The 19,523-nt window shown below is 29.2% G+C and overlaps 2 protein-coding genes across 2 annotated transcripts; one reads left to right on the top strand and one right to left on the bottom strand.

The window, feature by feature from the left end:
- Positions 1-3,561: 3,561 nt before the first annotated feature.
- LOC21402055 (patatin-like protein 2) lies at positions 3,562-8,589 on the top strand. Its single transcript, XM_010114347.2, has 7 exons — positions 3,562-3,717; positions 3,850-4,040; positions 4,656-4,926; positions 5,231-5,383; positions 5,656-5,973; positions 6,394-6,569; positions 8,196-8,589. Exons 1-7 carry the CDS (start codon positions 3,622-3,624, stop codon positions 8,251-8,253), a joined length of 1,263 nt encoding a protein of 420 aa, XP_010112649.2. The 5' UTR covers positions 3,562-3,621; the 3' UTR covers positions 8,254-8,589.
- A 5,110-nt stretch (positions 8,590-13,699) lies between these two features.
- Positions 13,700-14,809, bottom strand: LOC112094690. Its single transcript, XM_024176241.1, has 4 exons — positions 14,717-14,809; positions 14,554-14,630; positions 14,206-14,449; positions 13,700-13,981 (listed from the first exon to the last, which is right to left on the bottom strand). Exons 1-4 carry the CDS (start codon positions 14,807-14,809, stop codon positions 13,700-13,702), a joined length of 696 nt encoding a protein of 231 aa, XP_024032009.1.
- Between the last annotated feature and the right edge of the window lie 4,714 nt (positions 14,810-19,523).

Below are 19,523 nucleotides of genomic sequence, written 5' to 3'. Positions count from 1 at the left end.
GATAAAAAATTAAAGATTAAGAAAAATAATTAAAGATTAAAGATTAGAGCATCTTCAATGTAATGCTATAATTAATGTGCCAATTATAAATTTAGCATTTGAGTACAAAAAACACTATCCAATGTAGTGCTATTGGTTATGCTAAATTTCTCATATGCTATACTTTGTGGTAAATTTCTCACCAAATATAACATATGAGAAATTTAGCATTTGATTGCTATTAGTTGAAATATTTATCTTTTCATGTAATCAATGCGGCTTTTGTATTTTTTAATTATTTTAAACATAAAAATTTATTTTTGCAATCTTCAAGGCTTACTAATTATGAGAAAAAGTAGATTTGACATTTCAAATAGTATTATACATTAGAGTAAAATAAAAATAACATATCATATCACATTATTTGATGATAAATATATAATTAGTATTAGTATTTGTATTGAAATGATCTTAAAAGTTAAAAATAGATAAATCATGGAAATATCATATAATCAATATCTATATAATTATAAAAAAGACAAGACCTTCTGCACCGCGTGGCACTCTCACTTTACTTCTTTTATTTTCTTTTTCCTTTTTCTTTTGCTTAATTTTTCTTTTTTTTTCTTTAGCTTTATTTTCTTTATTTTCCTCTTTCTTTTTTGCTTCTTGATCATTTTTCTTTTCTTTACTTTTTCCATTGCAATCTTATATTCTTTTTTTAATCTAAATAATTTTATAAATGTTTTAAAATTATTTTTTTCCTTCCTTAATGTAGGGTGGGAATTTGAACTCTACATCATCTCAATTTAAATGTTTTCTTTTATTATGACCTTTTAAAATACTATTTTACCTATGTATCATCTTTAAATATTTTTAAATATCTTTTCTAATATGAACTGTCCAATTAAAATGAGTTTTTTTTTTATTGTACTAAAACTATAAAAAAATATGTAAAAAACTCAAAAACATTTAAATTGATGTATAAATTTATAATAATAATAAACACGCGATATGGGGAGCACGTTTTCACACTAGTTAAATAAATAAATAAAAAGCAAAGTAGCTTTAAAAAAAGTGCAAATTAGGCAAAGTCATTACTCCAAGAATAAAGGATTAAAAAAAAAAAAAAGAAACGAATAATCAATACGCCTATCCTAATAAAAATCTTATCTTTTGACCTGATTCTTTTCCGTTTTAGTAGAAAAAGAATTGATATTAGGAGGAGACAAAGTACTAGGCGTTTTACTCGAAGAATAAAGAAAGTGCCAGAGGATTATTTACATCCTTCCTAAGAATCCAAAAAATGCAAACAACAAATAATAAATCATAAAGGGCATTGAAGTAGATAAGACGTAAAGGATAGATGACAACACATTTTGTAACCTGTCATCTGCCTCAGTTTAACAGCATTACTACAGCAATATCTTATTCAATGCTTTTTTTTTTCTTTTAAGTATATTTAATGCTTTTTTGAGTCTAACAGCATCTTTAAAAGAAACTCTTTAAATGTTAATTAAATTTTAATTAAAATAATTAAAAAGTTATTTTAATTAATAATTTTTTTTAATAAATCACTCCAATCATACTCTCTATTTTAACTAAATATAAATTATTTTAATATTTATTAAATTTAAAATTTGAATAATTTTATTTAATTTAAAAAAATTTTACATTTATTGTGGTTTGGAAGAATAAAATAATACAAAAAATGAAATGGTTAACCACTCTATGCTAGCTATATTTAACTAGTATGAAAAGTATTCTCTAAAATAGTTAATGGTTGGAGTGGATAAACCTAAAATAGAAAAAACTAAATCATTTAACTATTTTAGTTAACAACATAAAATGACTAATATAGTTAAAGTTGCCCTAAAACTGACGTCTAGCGCAAGTTAACTAAAGCTTTGTTTTTTTTTTTTAAAAAAAAATAAAAAAATAAAATTAGCACAAAAAAAAGCCTTCTTTGGAAAGCATGAACCTCAGCATTACAATTACCATACATGCATGTAAAACCTTTTTGAGAAAACTTGGAGAACGTTATCTCATGATTTCCCATAATTAAAAATGAAGTTTGGGTATTTTTTTTTTTTTTTGCTTTTTGTTTTTTGTTTTTAAAAAAAGCACCCCGGGCGGTGGTCACAAACCCTTTTCTTTCTTGGAAAAAAAAAATTGTGTATGATTATAACTAAAGTGGTCTTGATGACAAAATAAGCTTTTGTGATAGCCTCGTCTAATAATATCATAAAGATAATCAGTAACAAGTACAAGGTACTCTTCCATCCAATTTTAAAAAGAAAAAGAAAAATTGAAGTTGTTACTTAAATTATTTTTACTCATGATAAATTAGTAACAAATGATTTTAGGTACAATAAATTAATAGTTATTGCTAAGTACCGTTTTATTTTGAGAGTTTTTAGTCATTCAGAGAGAACTAAAAATTCTTGTGATTGTATATTATCAAAAAAAAAAAAAAAAATTTCGTGTGATTAGTGCCTACGACTAAGAACTCCCCGCTGGTAAAAATTTTAATATGTATTATGTATGGCTAATAATTTATTAACTGTTTGTTGGAATTACAGATTGTGTTTAATTTTCTAATGCTATAACTAACTTGCAAAACAATTTTATTTGTCACCAAAGGTACAATAGTAGTGTTAAATCACAAAAGTTTGTTAGTTCAACGAAATTTTGATGTATGGCTGAAAAGAGAATTGCAACTAAATACTTGCATTTTTGTAGTGTTACTTAAAAAGGTAACTTATTGGTGGAACCCTCAATTTTAACCTTTAAATTAATTTTTTAATGATCATATCTGTACGGATTTATATTAAAAATTTACAGCGCGTCATACATAACTGCTCATATTACAGATTCGATCAGTTAAAAAATCATCCAATGGTTAAAAGTAAAGACTCCACCGGTGGTGGTTTTGTTGAAGTCTCACAGTAAAAAATGCCTTTAATTATTGAAATTTTTTTATCTCATACAGAGTAATGACTAGTTTTTCATAGAAGAGTCTATGACTAGAGACTTCATACATAAAATTTACCGGGTTATGATCATCATAATTAAATTGGGAGTAAAAATAGATTCCAATTTCTCTCTGTTTCTTAATTTTGATCCTCCATATATGGTTTCTGCAGTACTATAGCATATTATTGGCTGTTCTTAATTTTGATATCGTAATAACTATAGACATTAGTTATTTCGATCTTGGACAATTGATTTTAAGGCCTATCCAATCCCGAACTTCATTCTATAAAAGGGTATTAAGGCAATTTCCCCCCTTTTCCCCAGTTGATACTTTTCTTTTATATACACGTTAGCTGTTTTTTTTTTTTTTTTTTTTTTTTTTTAATTTACCAATCCATCCAAAAGTTTAAGTTGTTAGGAGGTGGACTAACAATAGTGTAAAAATATACGTGGACTAACAATAGTGTAAAAATATACGTCTCGCAATTTATTTATTATACATAATAGTACACAATTAGCATCTATAAATAGAACTGCTTCCTCAATTGTTATCCACAATAATTTACAAACTTGCATTTGTTACTCCGCACTATGGAAAGAGAGATTGCAAGAGCGATTGCAAGAGTTGGAATTAAGGTGGAAAACCAAATTGCCGTTGCAAGAGAGATGGAAAAACCAATTACCGTTCTCAGTATTGATGGAGGAGGCGTTAGAGGAATCATCCCTGGGGTTTGTCTTGAATTTCTTGAATCTGAACTTCAGGTAGATATATTACATGCCCCAAAAATTTTACAATATTAATCACACATACATATATGTATGTATATATGCAAATATCGATATCATTTCGCTGAAGGATTGATTTAATGATAAGGTGTTCGTATCTATGTGCAGAAACTCGAAAAAGACCCTAATGCCAGGCTTGTGGACTACTTTGATGTCATCTCAGGGACTAGCACTGGTGGTCTTATTGCGGCAATGATATCAGCACCCGGTGACGACAAACGGCCTTTATATGCTGCCGAAAAGATTGTGCCTTTCTACAAAGAGAACTGCCCAAAAATTTTCCCAAACTCAGGCAACTGGTGAGTAATGGGGAAGACATTGACCGAACTATTTGTTTTTTTCCCTCCCCAAAGTATCTGTATTAAGAATTTGTTTTCATTTCATTTGTCCTACACAATGAAAAAAAAAATTGACAATGCCCCACTAGTTCGTTTAGCTCATGCGTTTGAAAGTATTTTTTTTTCTCACAAAAAATTTGAATAAATAAAATTCCCACAAATGGGTTTTCTCACAAAATTTAAATTTAGAATTAAAATGACTGACCCAGATGCACGAACTACTCATGGGAGAAGGTTTAACAAAACTCCACTTGGATCTTGGTTTTTACTCACTAGTTTTTATGTATTGTCTTTCTGATCGATAATTTTCTTTTTTATTTTTTATTACAAAACTTTCAGAAACCTCATTCAACAAATTTCCTGGCATTACGATACCAGTGGTGATAGTATTTACTGACTCCTTGTCTAGAATATTTTGGAATACATATAATATATATGCAATGAATTTTAGATGCTAGTGTGCATGCACTTTTTCAGACTAAGCATGCATGTCATGCAGACCAGAAAATTAGTTTTTTGGACGAGACACTTTGAACTATTCTTTTCTCAAACACTAATTTGTTTAATCATATATAGGTCCGAACCAAACAAAACCTTTGCCGGGGAAATGCTACTAAAGATCACAGAAACTTGGGAGGAGATTGGTCAGACGTCAGTCACAGAAGCATATGATGCAAAATTTGAGGAAATTGGAGGTGTGAAAAAACCATACTATGATGGTAAATACCTTCATCAATTGGCAAAAAAAATTCTTGGGGAGAAAAGGCTGCATGATACCCTGACGAAAGTCGTCATTCCTGCATTTGACATCAAGAAGCTCTCGCCTGTTGTCTTTTCCTCTTACCAGGTGATTATTCTGTATAATTAATGGAACTTAAGTCATTAATTTAGGGAGCTTTTGATAGGACTAAAAACAAAATTGTCGACAGTTATATATTTTCAGTCTTTAGATCTGTATTAAAAACTGTCTCTTTTGTATATATTTTTTTAATCTAATGTGATTTTGACATGATTTAGCGGGCAAAACTGACACTATATAAATATTATATATATATGATATTTAATTTAAATTTATGAATTAATTATGATGTTATGTATTACACTGTATACATACATATATATAACTGAATATTGGATATAATATCGTGCAGGTGGATAATGATCAGAATAAATTTTTGGATGCTCTTCTCTCAGATATTTGTATTAGCACCTCGGCTGCACCAGTTTACCTTCCTGCTTATGAGTTCAGCAACGAAGGTGTAGAATTCAATATGATTGATGGTGGGGTTGCCGCTAATAATCCGGTAAAATTCCATAAATTTAATTAATAACAATATATAAGAAATAACAAAAATACAGAAGTGATCAAATAATAAAGTGTTATGCTTGAGTTAAATCAGAATAATGGTAGGGTAATCAACACTATATGGTATTAAGTTTATAAAATTTAGTATAAATACAGTTTGATTTCTAGTAATTGCATTAAAATTTAGTATAATTCTTCGATTTAGCTAATTTATATGTGGTATTTATTTTCCGAATTGTTTGATGAAAAATAAAAATTTTAAAATTCCAGACTGTAGCTGCTATTACCGAAGCAGTGAAAAGAAGGTCGGAAGACATTGAGAAGGATGAGAAGAAATTGGACGTCAATTCATTTCGTCTTGTTGTACTCTCATTGGGAACATGTCAACACAAGACCGAGAAATACAATGTTAAAATGGCTAATAGCTGGTGGGCTGTTAACTGGTTGATTTACCCATTGAGGAAATGGTGGAAAGCGGATCATCCTTTACCTGAAATCCTCTTTGATGCAAACTCCGATATGATTGATTACTATTGCACAATGTTTTTTGAATCCTTCCATAATGCTGAAAATTTCCTTCGTGTTCAGGTAAATCTATTTGTGAATATGTATGTATATATATATATATATATATGTAATATCACATGTCGCGAGTAGTGCGTGTTTTTAACTGTTAGATATAATAAAAGATTTAAAATCACATCAAAATAATAACAAAAAATATGTAGAATAAATAGTTTTTAAAATAGATTTGATGACTGATGAAAAATGTAAATCTCATCTATTAGTTGTTTATTTTTAAGTTCAACCGTAGAATCTCCTATGACATTCAAAAGCAATGTGTCTATAGATATATATATATATATCCAAAAATCCTTGGAAATATGTTCTTTTGCTTATTACTGATTTTCCTTTCTTGGATTTTGTAAGTTGACTATTTGTTAGTTTCTATCTGTTATTTAGTAATTAACCTTATTAATGCATAATGACTTACATTCATCAAATTAGGACGATAAATTGCCGGAAGACCTTGCTCGCTTGGATAACGGTTCCCCTGCGAACTTGGAAAAATTAGAGAAGTATGCCAAAAACTTGTTGAACAAGCCTGTTACACACCTCAATCCTGCTACCTTCGAACGCTCTGAGGTTGATACCGATGAAACCTATGCAGAAGCACTCAAAAAGTGAGTTTGACTTCTCTTTCATTATAATACACACACACGCACACACATATATATACCTTTGACCTCTGATTAGTTAGAAGTTACATCTTAAGAAGAGTTAAACGACAAATAACATTGCACTAAATCTTAAATTATAATAAGCTTGGACTATATTATACATTCAACGTATTTCTAGCTAGTTCTCTTTTAACATTTTCTATTATAATAATGACGCTTCGCGTCATATATATGATGCGTGTGTCTCGATTAATCTATAATCTATAATCTATAGCTATATATATTAGATGAGAGCTCCTATTTTGATAAAGTTATTTTATCTTATTCTTATTTTGTCATATTCTCTTTTTTTTTTTTTCAACTTTTAAAAATTTTTCGTTTCTTTTTCCTTTTTTCAACTTTTAAAAATTTTTCGTTTCTCTTTTTTTTTTCCCCCCTAACATCATATATCTTTAAATACGTAGTATCAAAATATTTTTATTTTAATTTATCTATGTTGAAATAATTTGTTTCAAATATATCCTCAATTAAATTATTCTTTTTTAATCATTTAAAAAATTATTTTATTTAAGTTACTTTTACAAATACTTCTTTTAACTAATCACCACAATAAAATAATTTTCTCAAATCCATTCATATTTAAATGTGTTTTTTCCTTCTCTGATGGAGACATTTTTTGTTGTTTGTCAAAGAAAGTTTAGGCTATATGTGAGAAATAGTATTTGAGGGTGTTGGAAAAAGAAAAGAAAAAAAGAGTTAACTAAGGCATATTTTTATATAGCTATATTAACAAAAAAATCCTTAAAAGGCCGCATTTTTTAATAGAGCATATTAATGAAAAGAATAGTGAGGCACATTTAATAAATTTAAAATGTATACTATATATATTATATAAATGAGAATTCCTTTTTTTACTATTAAAAAATATAGTCTCTCTATTATGTCTTCATGTGCTTTTTTTTTTAATCTTTTCATATCGCTTAAAATTTTAAAAATATTAAATTGGTGAAAAAGATTCAATAAGTTTGTCATAAATTCATATATCATACTTTTTTTGAAGGAAATTTATTTTTTATTTTTTTGCTTTCTTTCTTTCATCAGGATTTTTTGTTTTGTTTTCTTTCTTCTATGAAATTGGTTTTCTTTTCTCACGAATCAATCTAACTAATATATAATATTTATTTTAAATTTTTATGCATAAAATTACTACGCCATGATGATAAAATAATTTACAATAGTTTAAAAGTTAATTCGTTGTTTTCACTGTTTAGAATAAATAAGTACTTTGAACTTGATACAAAGATCAAAATTGATAAATATTTGTCATCATATCTTAAAAATACATAAATGTTTTTGCTAGTGTTTTTATCACAATTCAATTTTTTTTCTGTAGCATCCGTGTTTTTCTCAAAAAAATTCGAATTTAATTTTTTTCTATAGTATTTTCTCTCACATAAAATTTACTATTAAACCTAATTGTGGAAAAAAAAACTATGAGAATAATGTTATCCAACCTCTATAAAGAGCTTCACACGTGTGAAGCACGTAGCATTAACTAGTATATAAATAAAAATACAGTTTACAATTCTATTAGACTTTTGTACGCTTATCCAATTTACATGGTTGCAGGTTTGCAAAGAAGCTTTATGATATAAAGCACGGTTATCCGTTCATTGTCTCTTCTTGAAGGCATGACTAGCTGAGGCCGAACCGCCGAAGCCATAACAAAATAAGTTTATTGTTATAATAAAGCTCGACAAGGTCTGCTGTTTGTCGAGTTCATAATACTTATATATATATATATATTATATACCTGTGTGTATGATAGATATTTCCCTTTCAGTTTGGGTACACCAATAAACTAACAGGGCTACTATTGTACGTTGGATTTTAATGAAAGCCCCAGAGCATGTAATAAAGTACGGTCATGTATGTGTGCATATATATATATACACACACGCGCGATCGTTGAATGTGTGATTGCATATTATTATAAAATTATTGTTGATCTACTTTTTAACGACTTAAATTTTTGTGATGAATTGATAAATTAACATAATATTAAACGGGATATTTCAGCTTGTTCTTCAAAGCTAAGCTTATCTACTAGTACATAGTCAATCATTGATCTATTGGAGCCAATCACTGATTGACTGAACAACTTATACCTATTCCTCAACTACAGTTGTATTGGTTTATTCTTCAAAGCTAAGCTTATCTTGTTCTCTTTGGTCCAGATGTGCATTTGAATTCAGCCAATCAATATTTAGGGAAAAAAAAAACAATCAATCAGTATTTCTGTTTCACTTTAGACATGCCAAAAAAAAAAAAAAAAACTGATTACATATATTCAAAGTATCATATACCTTAAATATTCATTTGTAGTTGAAGTTGAAGACAAGTATTGGTGGCGTACTCCAACAATTATCCTTTCCGTACTGTCTTCATCTCCACCAGCGTCCATTGAAGGCGAGAAGCAATGTTCTGAGGCGGCGGCTAAATGAAATGGTACGATGTAGTATTAAGTAAAACCTGCTACTAGGCTTTATTATGGGATCTTTTATTACATCACAGTATCAAAACGGCAACGTTTTTTTCGCTGCGTTTTAGAAATAGATAGTAATAAATGTAACCCTGTATTTTATTGGAACCCTGCTAAACAGCCCTGGAGAGCTGCGGCTCCGCACTCACATGGGGTGTGCCCCATCTGGACTCCACAAGGGCACGAGGATCATTCCATGCGTATGGGAAGCTGTTTGGCTTGTTTCATTTTATTGACATACGATCATAAGAGTTGGTTAAATTTTTAATGTGAAAAGACTAAAAAAGAGATAATAAATTTTATAAATTCTCTTTAAACTTTGTCACTTGTGTCAGCATACCTCTAAACTTTAAAATGTGTAAATTGTGCCCCTTTAAATTTTATTACTTATGTTAACATGCTCATTGAGTCTAATTCCGTCAAGTTTTCTAATAGAAATATTTATAAACGCCCCTTAAACTTTGTTATTTGTGTCAATATACCCCATAAACTTTAAAATCCGAAATATGATATGCCTCCAACTTTCCTCCCTCCATCTTGATTATATTAATTTTTTGAACGGATATGTTGATATAACTATTAAATTATTAATTAGCTATGATATTCGGGGTTTTTGAATGCCTTCCTCTCTAAAAATATTAGTTAGACACCAATTCTCAAAACATTAGCTGATTAGTGGTAATAAAAAGGGAAAAAATGAGGAGATAATATATATAACGTGATGAGTTTTGTTTTTTTGTTTTTTAACTTAATAATATTAAGCCTAAATAGAAGTACTCTTCGGCATAAAACATGTCAAATACAATCCAATCATTATAAATGCAAGGCAGCTAAAAATTAAAGTATTCAATACATATTACAAATTATGAGATCACACTAATTGAACTCAACCTTCATTTGAAGATAAGTCAACTCAAGTACAATTACATAAAATGAAATTGTTAGGACAATTTGTTAGCATTGGTCGTAAAAATTTAAAAACAGGTATTTTTGGCAACTGGCGTTTATGGAGAAGATCGGATGTGTTTTTAGTTGCTTGATTGCTTCAAATATGGAATGTTCTTTTCTTGATAGAAATCAGTGTTTGGAAGGAAGTATCCTAGAAGATTAGAGATTAATAGAAGGAAGGAAGTATCCTAGAAGATTTGTGGGAAATGGAAAGTTATTGCATATCTAGAAACTGAATATAGTTTCTATTTTTGAAAGTCAATTATTGATCCAAAGATGGTAAATTGATAATTGGTGATTTGATTGATATTTGATTGAGTTTCCGCAGCTGGATGATCTTTCTCTGTCTCCTAGGAATGTGTCCAGATTCATATATGAGTTTCGGAAAGATTTCAGGATTTAAGAAGATTGATTCTCGGACTGGTTTTTTCAGAGATGATTCTGACAGCTATGTTGCAGTTATTGTTGCAACAAGGATCTGCAACAGATTTGGTTCAGCGAATTAATTGAAGAGGTGTCAAGCTATTCACACTTTACTTATTTATTCAAAGTGTCTCTTGAGTCTTCAGAGACAGGGGTGATTAGTTTTTCTGGGTTGTGAGACATGGATGAGCACTTGTATTCAGAGAGATGATTTTGAGTATTTTTTAGGAGAAAAACTTAGTTGGAGGGCTTCCAATGTTAAAAAGTCGAGGGGATCTCATTGTTCAAGTCCATTGGGAAATTGCAAGTTTATAGGCGTCTTCTTAGAGAAGGAGTCTCGGGTAGATTAAGTCCAATTGAATTGTAAAAGAGTTCTTAGTGTATTGTTCATCTTCTGGGTGTGGCCCCGCAGAGTAAGTTGTGACCGAACCGCGATACCATTTCCCTCATGTTCTTTTATTTTACGTCTCTGCATTATTTATATTGTCTTACAAAGTATTAAAAAACTCTAACTGGTACTAACAGAACTCACACGTACTTCAACCAAACTTATTTATTCAAAAGTAGCCTAAAATGGATATCTCAACTAGCTTAATTGTTATTGTAGTACACAAACTTAAAGATTTAATCACTTCAACATTGCTGTTGTCTCATAATCCAATTCTCTACCTAGGCGCCAACTCAAATCTGCGCTCAAGTACATGATCATCAATGTAACTCTTGTAACTCTCACTAAGCTTGTTTGTCTTCTAGAACTCGACACCATCAGTATCTTTATCCTGTTCTTTGTCGGCTTTCAGATCAAGTGAAAAATAGTCAACATTATCCCCCATAAAAAAAGATTTGTTTACTCTAAAATGTCCAAGAAGTGCATAGTCAATCATTGATTGACTAAGTCAATTATTGATTGACTGAACAAGTTATACTTGCTCTTCAACATTTATTAGATAGCTAAGCTTATCTCGCTCTCTTTTGTCCGGATGTGCAATTGAATTGAGCCAATCAGTCTTTAGGAAAAAAACAATCAATCAGCATGTTTGTTTCTGTTTAGATTGTAATCAATCAATGATTACTACGTCAGGGGACAATTTGCATAATACCTGAAATTTAATTAAGCCTTAAGTTAATAATAAATAAATTTAGTAAATTAAAATCATGTACCATATTTATCATTTATCACAAAGTTATTTGTTGGCATTATATTTTATTATTATCGCTATCATATGATTTTATTAAACTTATAGCTTTGCTAATCAAGTTTTCAGTTTTAATGTACAGTGCAATTAGCTCGATGTGGTAACTCAATTATGATTGATTTAATGATGGATTACTATTTTATATTTTTATTATATGGTTTTATATAAATGTGTTGATGACTTAGTTGTTATTTTGAGTTTTTGTGAGAGAAGTCTATGTTAGCAAATTGAGTGAACTTTAGGCACCTAATTGAAGAAGAAAAATAGAGACTTAGGAGCTGATTTTATGAGGTTAAGGTAGCTATTAGAGACTTAGAAAAACCAAGACACTTGTTCTACTATAAGGTCACTCTACTTTTGTTTAGTTTCTATCAAGTTTAGACTTCATTTTTGGGTCTATTTCAAAAAAAACCCTAGAACTACGACCATAGCACTTTCTTCTCTTCTCACTCCTTTTCTCACCCAAACTCAGAATCAAACCTAAGTTTTTAAGAGAGAATGAGCTAAAAACTCAACCAGCCCATTTCAACTCATTTTCAGCCTATAACCAAATATAACCATCAAGATTTTGAGCTTCTATTCACTTGGGAACGCGTTTTTCCTTGAGGTAACTTTTTTTTTTTTATGTTAGAAACTAAGATTTCAGAGATTAAGATGTCAAAATCCTACTTGAGATTCGGATTTTTGATGTGGCTTATCATGCATATTAGTTGTAGACTCTTAAAAATGAGGTTCTTGAGGTTTTGGTTCAAATATTGGTTTCTGGGTGAAATTAATGATTTTAGCTTGATATTATTGATGATTATAGCTTGATATTATTATTGATTATAGCTTGATATTATTGATGATTATTTGAAGATAAACTCTTATTAGGATGATGATTCATCTATTTCAGAGGGGTCTTTGAAGATTAAGATCTGCATGCTAGGTATTTGATGAAATGTTCAAATATAAGTCCTCTGTACATCCTATGTAGATTCTGTTTTCGTGCTATATATAATTTTGTTTTTTACTGATCTTATATTTTTTTTATTAAATTATACATCTCAAGCTTTACGTGAGTTTTTGAATCACTCTAAACATATTTTTCTACATTTAGTTATGAATTTTATAAGTTCAGCTAAAAAGCTGTCATTTTCCTGACGAGATTATACTTCAGTCCGGATTTCAGACTGTTTTTGGTTAGTTTAAAAAAATCTGAAACCTATCACATAGTAGTCTTAAAAAGAGGGTTTTGAGCCTACTTTTATTTGCCACTGGTTTCATAATATTTTGAGTTTGGATGAATTTATTATGAATATTTTCGTAATAATGCGCAGTTATATGTTTTGTTAAATGATGATATGAATGTGATTTTTGAAAGTTATGATTTTTAAAGGTTAATTAGCACATTGAAGGCTCCCCACAACCAGCTAGTTTGTGCTTGCAAAGTGATGATCGAAATTCAAGTAAGTAGAGTAAAAACATTTTTAAAACTGCATCACAAGACCTATTTGACATAACTTGTTTAGAATTGTGATTTATGCAAGCTTATTCTCTTATGAAATTCTTATATGATTATGTTTAAAGAGTATTCATGATTAATTATTTTGAAAGAGATTCTGATATTTGCTTATTATGTTTTTATGTTTTAAGAGATTTTATGGTATGGTATATGGATGAGAGGCTGAGTAAGCAGGGGTGCGAGGGACCGGTGCCCCAAATTAGAGTAACTGTCTCTTTGAGATAACAAGAGAAAAATGCTAGTAGGAAGTCACTTGTTGAAAGCTTTCAAGAAAAAATATTCTTATATTCTTATTATCATAATACTGAATTACAAGAATATTTATAGTAGAGTAGTTCCACAAATATCTCATCTAATCTACTAGATTACACGAAAAAAAGGAAAAGCATAAAAATAGGAACCACTAACTACTTTATTTGGATTTATTAGAAACATAAAGAATAAACTCCTAAATTCCTGAAACTAAGAATAAACTCCTAAATTCTCAAAACTACCACTCCTAAATCCTCGACACTCCTTCTTAAGTTGGTGCGTAGATATCTATTATGCCTAACTTGCTGATAAGAAACTCAAAGCTTGGTAATAATCCTTTCGTAAAAATGTCAGCTATTTGTTGTATTGTTGTAACAAACGGCATACAGATAACACCTGCCTCCAGTTTCTGTTTTATGAAGTGTCTGTCAATCTCAACGTGTTTAGTTCTGTCATGCTGCACCGAGTTATGAGCAATGCTAATTGCGGCCTTGTTGTCACAATATCGCTTCATAGGCATCTCCATTGGCTTCTTTAATTCTTCAAGAATCTTTTTTAACCACAACATTTCACATACTCCATAAGCCATAGCCCGGTACTCAGCCTCTGCACTACTTCGTGCTATTCTGTGTATGCTTAAACATTCCTCTACTCGTTATTCTTGAAAAAAAAAAGTCCTTTTCCTGGAGTACTTTTCAAATATCTTTGGATTCGATACACTGCCTCAAGATGTTCTTCATATAGTGAGTGCATAAACTGACTTGTCATACTAACTGTGAATGCAATAACTGGTCGGGTGTGAGATAGGTAGATTAGTTTTGCTACCACCTTCTGGTACCGAGTTATATTCACAGGATTTCCATCTTTGGTATATCCTAGCTTCTTATTAGGATCGACTGGAGTATCGGCAGGTCTGCACCCACTTATTCTCGTTTCTTTAAGAAGATCAAAAACGTATTTTCTTTGTGAAACAACAAATTCCCCTCTTGAGCGAGCAACTTCCATTCCAAGAAAGTATCTTACAGACCCCAAGTCTTTAATTTCAAATTATGAAGCCATACTTCCTTCAAACGATATGTTTTAGTAACATTATCCCCAATAAGAATTATATTATCCACATACACTATCAAAATTGCAATCTTCCCATCATCAGAGTGCTTTATGAACATAGTATGATCACTTTGAGCTTGGTCATATTCCTGATTTTCTTTGGATCAAGTGAATTGTTCAAACCAGACTCTTAGAGATTGCTTAAGCTCGTACAATGATTTTTCAACTTACACACCTTAGATCCAAAGTGTTTGTCAAATCTAGGTGATGGTTCCATATAAACTTCCTCTTCCAACTCTCTATTTAGAAAAACATTCTTCACATCCATATCACCCTTAATGCTTTTGTCTTTGTTTGTTTGTTTTTTTTTTTTAACGTTTTTAGCTTTTTTCCTTTCTTGTTAATTTAGAGCTTTTTTTATTTTAAATTGAAATCTTATTTCTTTTATTTCGTTATTTGAATCATTAAATATTGTTTTCTTCTAATTTGTTCCTTATTCTACTATAGTTTTCCTTTTTCAATGACATTCTCAACTACTATTTTACTCATAATTATTGTTTCTCGTTGATTTTTTTAAACGTGTTTCTGTTAAAGAAGAAATTACTGCAATCATCTCAACTACTATTTTTGATAATACTCCATTAGCAATTATTCTCACAAAAGTTCCTTTTCGAATTATCTTTCTTTTATTTTTACTCTTTATTTTTAATTAATATCTTTTTAAATAATATAATTACTTAATTCAAAAATATTAATTAAAAGTAATAAGTAAAAGTGTAGATTTATGCACTGATAACGTCAATAATTCTTTCTAAAAGAAATGCACGCCTTCACACTAGTACTAAATAAGCACCAATTAGTGGGCACTTGTAATTCATGGAATTTAAATAGGACAAATTGGACTTTTTCTTTAAATTTTTTTGAAGGGTGGTTCTATTCACACTTTTTTTTACTTTTCACACCCTCATCTAACTACACACTTTACATAATTTTTAAATAATGAAATTTTTTTTTTACACATTCCTATTATTCTAAAATTACCCCTAACTACTTTTATAAAATCATTAAGGATGATTTTGGTTTCTTCTTTTCTCTCAAGTTGGGATAGGTGTCCTTAAAGTATGAGATGTAATAAGGATATTTTATTATTTGATTAATAAAACAGTTTATTCATTATTTATGTGCATGCATTATTGAATACATTATGAATATCATTAAAAATTATGCGATTATTTATGTAATCTTAAATATTGTATATAAGTGTTATATATGAGAGGATAATATTTAAGAATAATAATTGAAACAATATTCGTAATGAATTTAATTGAAGTTTCAGAATCTTTTAATTAAAACATTACTAATACATGTCATTCCTATTAAGAATGGAATGATGTTATCCACATCATTAATATAGAAAGATATTAAATGAGTGTATTATGCGTAATGAGATTATGTAAAACTGGGACACAGACACAATTTGATTTTCTGATAATTTCCGTTAAGTATAGAAAATTAAATTTGAGTCTACTAATGGTCATATATAGAATGATCTTAATCCCGAGTTATTAGTTGACTCCTATTTATGAATTCGTGTTCTTTGACGTACTCGGTACGGATTTTGAGATTCTAAATCGTATTCCTTGTCTCTTGGAAACATGATGAAATGGGTAACCGGGAATGCTAATATACAAGCTAGAATCCTTTCATTCCTCTTTGAAGAAACAGATAAATAATTTCCTTGAGTAAAGAGCTCATATTCATGAATGTGTTTTATGAATATACTACTCATTAGAGAATCATTGGTACTCAAGGATAAAGATGTAATTAGAGAGGTTAACAGATTTTACCTAGCTTTAATTATGAATTATTTATAGAGGATCGATCTATATGTGGTGAGTATATCAAATGGACGCTTCAAGTTCTTACAATTAAATTATATCTATAATTTCAAGAGTGCAATTCTATGTTTTTAGTGGAGTAACTTTAAGAATTAATAGAATTAAATAATTAATTAAAGAGTTTAATTAATTATTAATTTTATTAGAGCTCAAAATTATAAGTCCATAAGTCCCCCCGTCATCCTTGTATTATTTGCATGACAAGATGAATTATTAGGAATTTATTTCACTTGTGAATAATTAATTGAGAATTAATTATATATTAAATGATGTGATTATTTAATTATTGTGTCACATTGTGGTGGGACCATAGGGGATTTGTGACATTGGGATTTTAGTTGCTTGCTCTCCAAGTAATCCGATTTACTTGTTCGACAAGTTTTTCCAATTAAATTCAATAAGGAAAGTAGATGTTACTTTAATTGAAATTAAATTTAAGCTAAAATTGGAAACTGGATTAGGAAGTAATTTTCTCCTTCCTTCCTAGAAGATGGCCGGCCACACCTATAGCAAAAAGGGAAGCGATTTTTGTTACCAAAAGAAAAATGGAAACTATATTTTTAATAGTAGTTGCCAATTTCTATTTTTCTTTGCCTACAAGCAAAGGCTTCTCCTAATTGTCTATAAATAAGAGACAATAGAAATTGGAGAAGGTTGATTGACTTTTCTCCCAATTACCCTAGGTTGGCCGAATTTCCCATGAAAGATAAGAGAAGAAAATTTCTTCTAATTTTTCTAATTCTTTCACATACATGCGTTGATAGTGAAAGGATAGAAAATAAGCGAGTGAACATTCCGATAGTTATACCTTGAGCCCACACTCATCGTCTTGTAAAATCAAGGAGTAGACGAGGAAGGCTTAGGTGTTCTAAGAAAGCTTTTGAAGCAAGGAACGCTTGTTAGCCAAAGACCTCAAGTTATCTTCCTAATTGTTAGCAATGTATCTTTTGTTACATAATAATAAGATTAATTTATTTTGGCATAAATTAATATAATCTATAGCATATTTAAAAGATTTTGTAAAAATGATTTGTTATACAAAATCCGCATCACCACACTTCCGCACTTGAAAACGTTTCAAAAACTAACGCTCTCCACACTGACCCACCTCTTTATTCTTCACACCTTTTTTTACTACACACTCCATATAAATTAATTTATTATTTTAATATTATCTTTTTGTTATATCTTTTTTTTTGGTTGAAACTTTAGGCGTAGTGGATTTTTTATTTTTAAGTTCAATAGGGAAGAAACTAAAAATAATAAATAGGAAAGGTAAATAAAAATAATTAAAAAGTGTGAACATATGAATGATAAAGTGTAGTACGTTTATGTATAGAAGTTTATATATTTATTTTATTTTTGTATTAATATTTGTTCTAGTTCTATTTTTGTTTCATTTAGTTCACTTGCCTAGATAAAGTTAAGTTACGATAATCACAGTATTTAGCAAAACTTTAATACCAAATCTCTGTAAAGACGATACTCACTCATCCTTTACTATCAAAACTTGACACCGTGAACAATATTCAATTAAGGGCTTGTCACTATTTCACGCATCATATTTAATTCTTCTTATAGCACAATTCAGAACTTGTAGTTAGTGCATTCAGATATTAGTTCAATTTTTAATGCCTCTCAACATTATTGACATTATGCTACATTATTATAAGGAATGAGATAGAAAGATACAACAAAATTAGGAAAAAGATTTTTCTAAAGTTTTATGAAAGTACGTGATATAAAATAGACAATTAAATTTATTTATGACGAAAAAATTCAATAGAAATTTTGAGTGTAAGTTCAATTTTAGTAACGGATGAGTTGAGAAAATTTAATTAATTATTAGCTAGATTAAATTTATTTATGACGATAAAATTGAATAGAAAATTTGAGTCTAAGTTCGATTTTAGTGACGGATGAGTTGAGAAAATTTGATTAATTATTAGCTAGAATAATTACTTGCTCTCTCAAACAAACATAAACAGTAACAACAAAAAGCAAATCCTGTAAAAGGAGGAAATACTTAAATATGATGGGTGAAATAGTGACTAATGTTTTGTGCACATGGATTGTTGGACAAGAGATGGGATCAAATAATCCAAATTGTGGTCCATGAATTGAATGTACTGCAAAGTGCCAATTCAGCCAACCGCTTTGATTATTAACCACTTTAAATAGATATTTGCTATCTATCAAAATTTTGTGTCCATAAATTTTAATTAAAATAATTAAAAAGTTATTTTAATTAATAATTTTTTTTTTAATAAATCACTCCAATCATACTCTCTATTTTAACTAAATATAAATTATTTTAATATTTATTAAATTTAAAATATGAATAACTTTATTTAATTTTTAAAAAAACTTTTACATTTATTGTGGTTTGGAAGAATAAAATAATACAAAAAATGAAATGGTTAACCACTCTATGCTAACTATATTTAACTAGTGTGAAAGGTATTCTCTAAAATAGTTAATGGTTGAAGTGGAGAAACCTAAAATAGGAAAAACTAAATCATTAACTATTTTAATTAACAACATAAAATGATTAATATGGCTGGGGGTGTCCTAAAACTGACGTCTAGCGCAAGTTAACTAAAGCTTTTTTTTTTTTTTACAAACAAAAAAACAAAAAAAAGGCCTTCTTTGGAAAGCATGAACCTCAGCATTAAAATTACCATACATGCATGTAAACCTTTTTGAGAAAACTTGGAGAAAGTTATCTCATGATTTCCCATAATTAAAAATGAAGTTTGGGTATTTTTTTTTGCTTTTTGTTTTTTGTTTTTTGTTTTTTAAAAAAAGCACCCCGGTGGTCACAAACCCTTTTCTTTATTGAAAAAAAAAAATTGTGTATGATTATAACTAAAGTGGTCTTGATGACAAAATAAGCTTTTGTGATAGCCTCGTCTAATAATATCATAAGATAATCAGTAACAAGTACAAGGTACTCTTCCATCCAAATTTTTTTTTTAAAAAAATTGAAGTTGTTACTTAAATTATTTTTACTCGTAACAAATGATTTTAGGTACAATAAATTAATAGTTATTGCTAAGTACCGTTTTATTCTGAGAGTTTTTAGTCGTTCGAGAGAACTAGAAATTCTTGTGATTGTATATTATTAAATATATATATATATAT

This window comes from Morus notabilis, unplaced genomic scaffold, assembly GCF_000414095.1.
Source record: "Morus notabilis unplaced genomic scaffold, ASM41409v2 Scaffold176, whole genome shotgun sequence".
Taxonomy (NCBI): domain Eukaryota; kingdom Viridiplantae; phylum Streptophyta; class Magnoliopsida; order Rosales; family Moraceae; genus Morus; species Morus notabilis.
Note: the sequence above shows the minus strand (reverse complement) of the source record. Positions and strands in the feature narration are given on the sequence as shown.

What these genes read in the sequence shown, in the direction of transcription:
- LOC21402055 (XM_010114347.2), top strand. Translation starts at nt 3,622, where the DNA reads ATGGAAAAACCAATTACCGTTCTCAGTATTGATGGAGGAGGCGTTAGA. An exon ending in TTGTCTTTTCCTCTTACCAG is followed by an intron (nt 4,927 to 5,230) that starts GTGATTATTCTG and finishes AATATCGTGCAG; the next exon opens with GTGGATAATGATCAGAATAA. An exon ending in TATGCAGAAGCACTCAAAAA is followed by an intron (nt 6,570 to 8,195) that starts GTGAGTTTGACT and finishes ACATGGTTGCAG; the next exon opens with GTTTGCAAAGAAGCTTTATG.
- LOC112094690 (XM_024176241.1), bottom strand. Translation starts at nt 14,809, where the DNA reads ATGGATGTGAAGAATGTTTTTCTAAATAGAGAGTTGGAAGAGGAAGTT. An exon ending in ACAAACACTTTGGATCTAAG is followed by an intron (nt 14,631 to 14,716) that starts GTGTGTAAGTTG and finishes AAAGAAAATCAG; the next exon opens with GAATATGACCAAGCTCAAAG. An exon ending in GACCAGTTATTGCATTCACA is followed by an intron (nt 13,982 to 14,205) that starts GTTAGTATGACA and finishes TGGTTAAAAAAG; the next exon opens with ATTCTTGAAGAATTAAAGAA.